At 53.8% G+C, this 2,505-nt stretch overlaps 1 protein-coding gene across 1 annotated transcript; it reads left to right on the top strand.

The window, feature by feature from the left end:
• Nucleotides 1-270: 270 nt before the first annotated feature.
• Nucleotides 271-1,506, top strand: LOC119350599 (formin-like protein 18). Its single transcript, XM_037618348.1, has 3 exons — nucleotides 271-613; nucleotides 684-1,003; nucleotides 1,205-1,506. Exons 1-3 carry the CDS (start codon nucleotides 271-273, stop codon nucleotides 1,223-1,225), a joined length of 684 nt encoding a protein of 227 aa, XP_037474245.1. The 3' UTR covers nucleotides 1,226-1,506.
• Nucleotides 1,507-2,505: the final 999 nt, after the last annotated feature.

The raw sequence follows: 2,505 nt of genomic DNA, 5'->3' as shown, positions 1-2,505 counted from the left end.
GCCGCGGGAGAGAAAGAGAGAACCCTGTCACCGCCATCTGCCCCCGGGCTTAGCCCGACGGCATCACGCGGCAGCGACGGGAGGAGAGGAGGGACTAGATCGGGGCTCGACGACGGCTAGGGTAGCGACCGCCCGATGCGGGAGCGATGCGGGGATCCGACAAGCTGCTAAGAGCAACTCCAATGTGGCGACCCATTTTGTCCGTTTGGATCATCCGGACAAAAAACTTGGCCCAACGGGGCGAACGAAACGGACGTCTATGTCCGCGTGATGTCCGTCCCCGACCCAAACTTGGCCCAAATCTGGGAACAAATGGGTCCGAAGCGGACGCTCTACTGGACCGTTGTCGTCCGCTCGTGTCCGCCTCTGGTCCCACCTAGCAGTGACCACGCACGAGCTGGCGTCAGCCTCCACAACCACCGCGAAGAGGAGCGAGGCACTGGCGAGGCCACTGGGAGATCTCCACCGCCGCGCTCGCTGCCCACTGCCACTTCCTGCTACTCCTCTTGGCGCTCGCTGAGTAACTGGAGGAGACGCGCCGACCCGGTCTCGACCTCCTCCTCACGCTGGCGAGAAGTGCCGCCGCCGCCGCCCCCCGGCGACCCCCAGGCTCGTGCCCTCTGCTCCTCTCGTTCCCATGTCTTTCTCTGTCTTCTCTAACCGTCGCCGCCCCGCTTGTGCAGCTCGCCGCCGTCGGCTACGAGCTCCGTCGTTGACAACCCGCCCCGGATCCGGCCTCGGATCTCCCTATTTCGGCCGGTCCCCGCCAGGGCTGCCTCGCCGGAGCCCCTCCCCAAGCAGCGCCGCCGTCCCTGCCTCCTGCTCGTGCGCGACGAGGGGATCTGGCAAGCCAGATGCTGGCATGCGCGCGGAGGGTGCGAGCGCGGATCTGCGGGCTGCTAGCGCGGGTGGGAGCCATGAGGACGGAGAAAGATGTCCCCAACGCGGTAGCTCGCTGGGAGAGGAGGGGCGGCGGGAGGAGGTGCCGGCTGACACGGAGGAGGTGGGGCGTTTTGTCTGTTTTTGCGTTCTAGCGTTGGGTGCCTGCCGTGTCCGCCCCTACGTTGGAGTTGCTCTAAGTAACTTGGCAATCTGGCTAAACTGCCCTCTAATTCACTAATATAATCCATCAATGCCTATTTCAATCTTCATTGCTCTTTTCTTCATCCCTGCGTTCTCTCATTCTTTCTGCAATCTCTGGCAGCGCCACCATGTCCTTCTGTAAAGGGCCATGAAAGAACCCAGACTCCTTCTGCGAGGACGACACCCCCAGTCTGGCCACTTCAAGTGAAGAAGAGGAAGAAGAGTAAGGACTAGACTAGTATCTTGTTGTCGGCTTATATATTCCCTATGTTTGATACTTTCTCATTATTACATATAGCTGATATAATGTTGTCTCTTAATGATTATCTGGTGTCGTTTACACATTTGGTTACCTCGACTTTGTGTTCTTTAGGCAGAGGATATGACATGTGTGAACTTAATGCTAGGCCCCTTTCGGTTTTCTGGTTTCGGATGAATCCTAATGGTTTCTATTAATAAAAATATATAAGTTGAGGCAATCATATGACGACTATCCTAAGGTTGCTCTAAGTATGTAGGTCTGCAGACAGAGGATGTTGTTCATATAGATGGAGGGGAGCAAGTCACATCGCACACAACCCATATGATAGAATCATGTGAGATGATCCTCAGTATCGTACACAGTTTTGTTAATTAAATTGTGTGCCCGATAGAGCACACAATTCTCACAACACAATCGTATGCACTTTCACGAGTTATCGCACATGATTAACCTTCAAAACTCGTCTGCGCAACTTTCAAATCATCACACATGGGTAACCATATTGCATAACATGTGCGATGCTCCAAGGCATCGCACGGGCATCACACACAACTCATTTTTGTTAAGTGTTTGCCCATCAAGACATACTTTTTTTAGAAAAGGAGGATGACCCCCGGCCTCTGCATCTAGACGATGCATACGTCCATTTTATTAATTATTCTCGCAAGACTTTATAAAGCCATACAACAGCAAGACTAAAGTCACCGTCTAAGCAACAACTGTTGCTACACCTATCTCATTGATGAAGGGGCGCAGATAGTCTGGGCCTAATATCAAACAGACATCGCAGCCAAACATAAACATCTAAGACCTGAGGTCCCAACCAGGACGCCTGCCGGGTATGGGGCACCTACTGTTGGGGATATAACTACTGAGTGTAAACCGTCCAGGAGGGGCCAGTTCACGCTCAACTATACTGAAGCCCACGAAGACTCAGACGATGGCGCTTTACTATGAAGCTTAGAGGCCCGGAGCCCAAAGGCGGATTAGGGCCCATAGTGGTAAACCGCCATAGTCATGTAACTTGTATTGTAAGATAAGGAAAGGAGAGACCGAGCCGAACACTTGTATGAGTCGGCCTTGGGACTCTGTAAACCGGTCGGACGTCAACCCGTGTATATAAGGGGACGACCCGGCGGCGGTTCAGGGACAACAAACAA

The sequence above is a fragment of the Triticum dicoccoides genome, chromosome 1B (genome assembly GCF_002162155.2).
Source record: "Triticum dicoccoides isolate Atlit2015 ecotype Zavitan chromosome 1B, WEW_v2.0, whole genome shotgun sequence".
In the NCBI taxonomy this organism is placed as follows: domain Eukaryota; kingdom Viridiplantae; phylum Streptophyta; class Magnoliopsida; order Poales; family Poaceae; genus Triticum; species Triticum dicoccoides.
The sequence above is the reverse complement of the archived record's forward strand: the minus strand, read 5'-3'. Positions and strand labels throughout refer to the sequence as shown.

Excerpts from the sequence above, each read along its gene's own strand:
- LOC119350599 (XM_037618348.1), top strand. The coding sequence starts at position 271 with ATGTCCGTCCCCGACCCAAACTTGGCCCAAATCTGGGAACAAATGGGT. Across the intron at positions 614-683 it reads CCCCGGCGACCCCCAGGCTC|CTCGCCGCCGTCGGCTACGA; the intron begins GTGCCCTCTGCT and ends CCGCTTGTGCAG. Across the intron at positions 1,004-1,204 it reads TGCCGGCTGACACGGAGGAG|CGCCACCATGTCCTTCTGTA; the intron begins GTGGGGCGTTTT and ends AATCTCTGGCAG.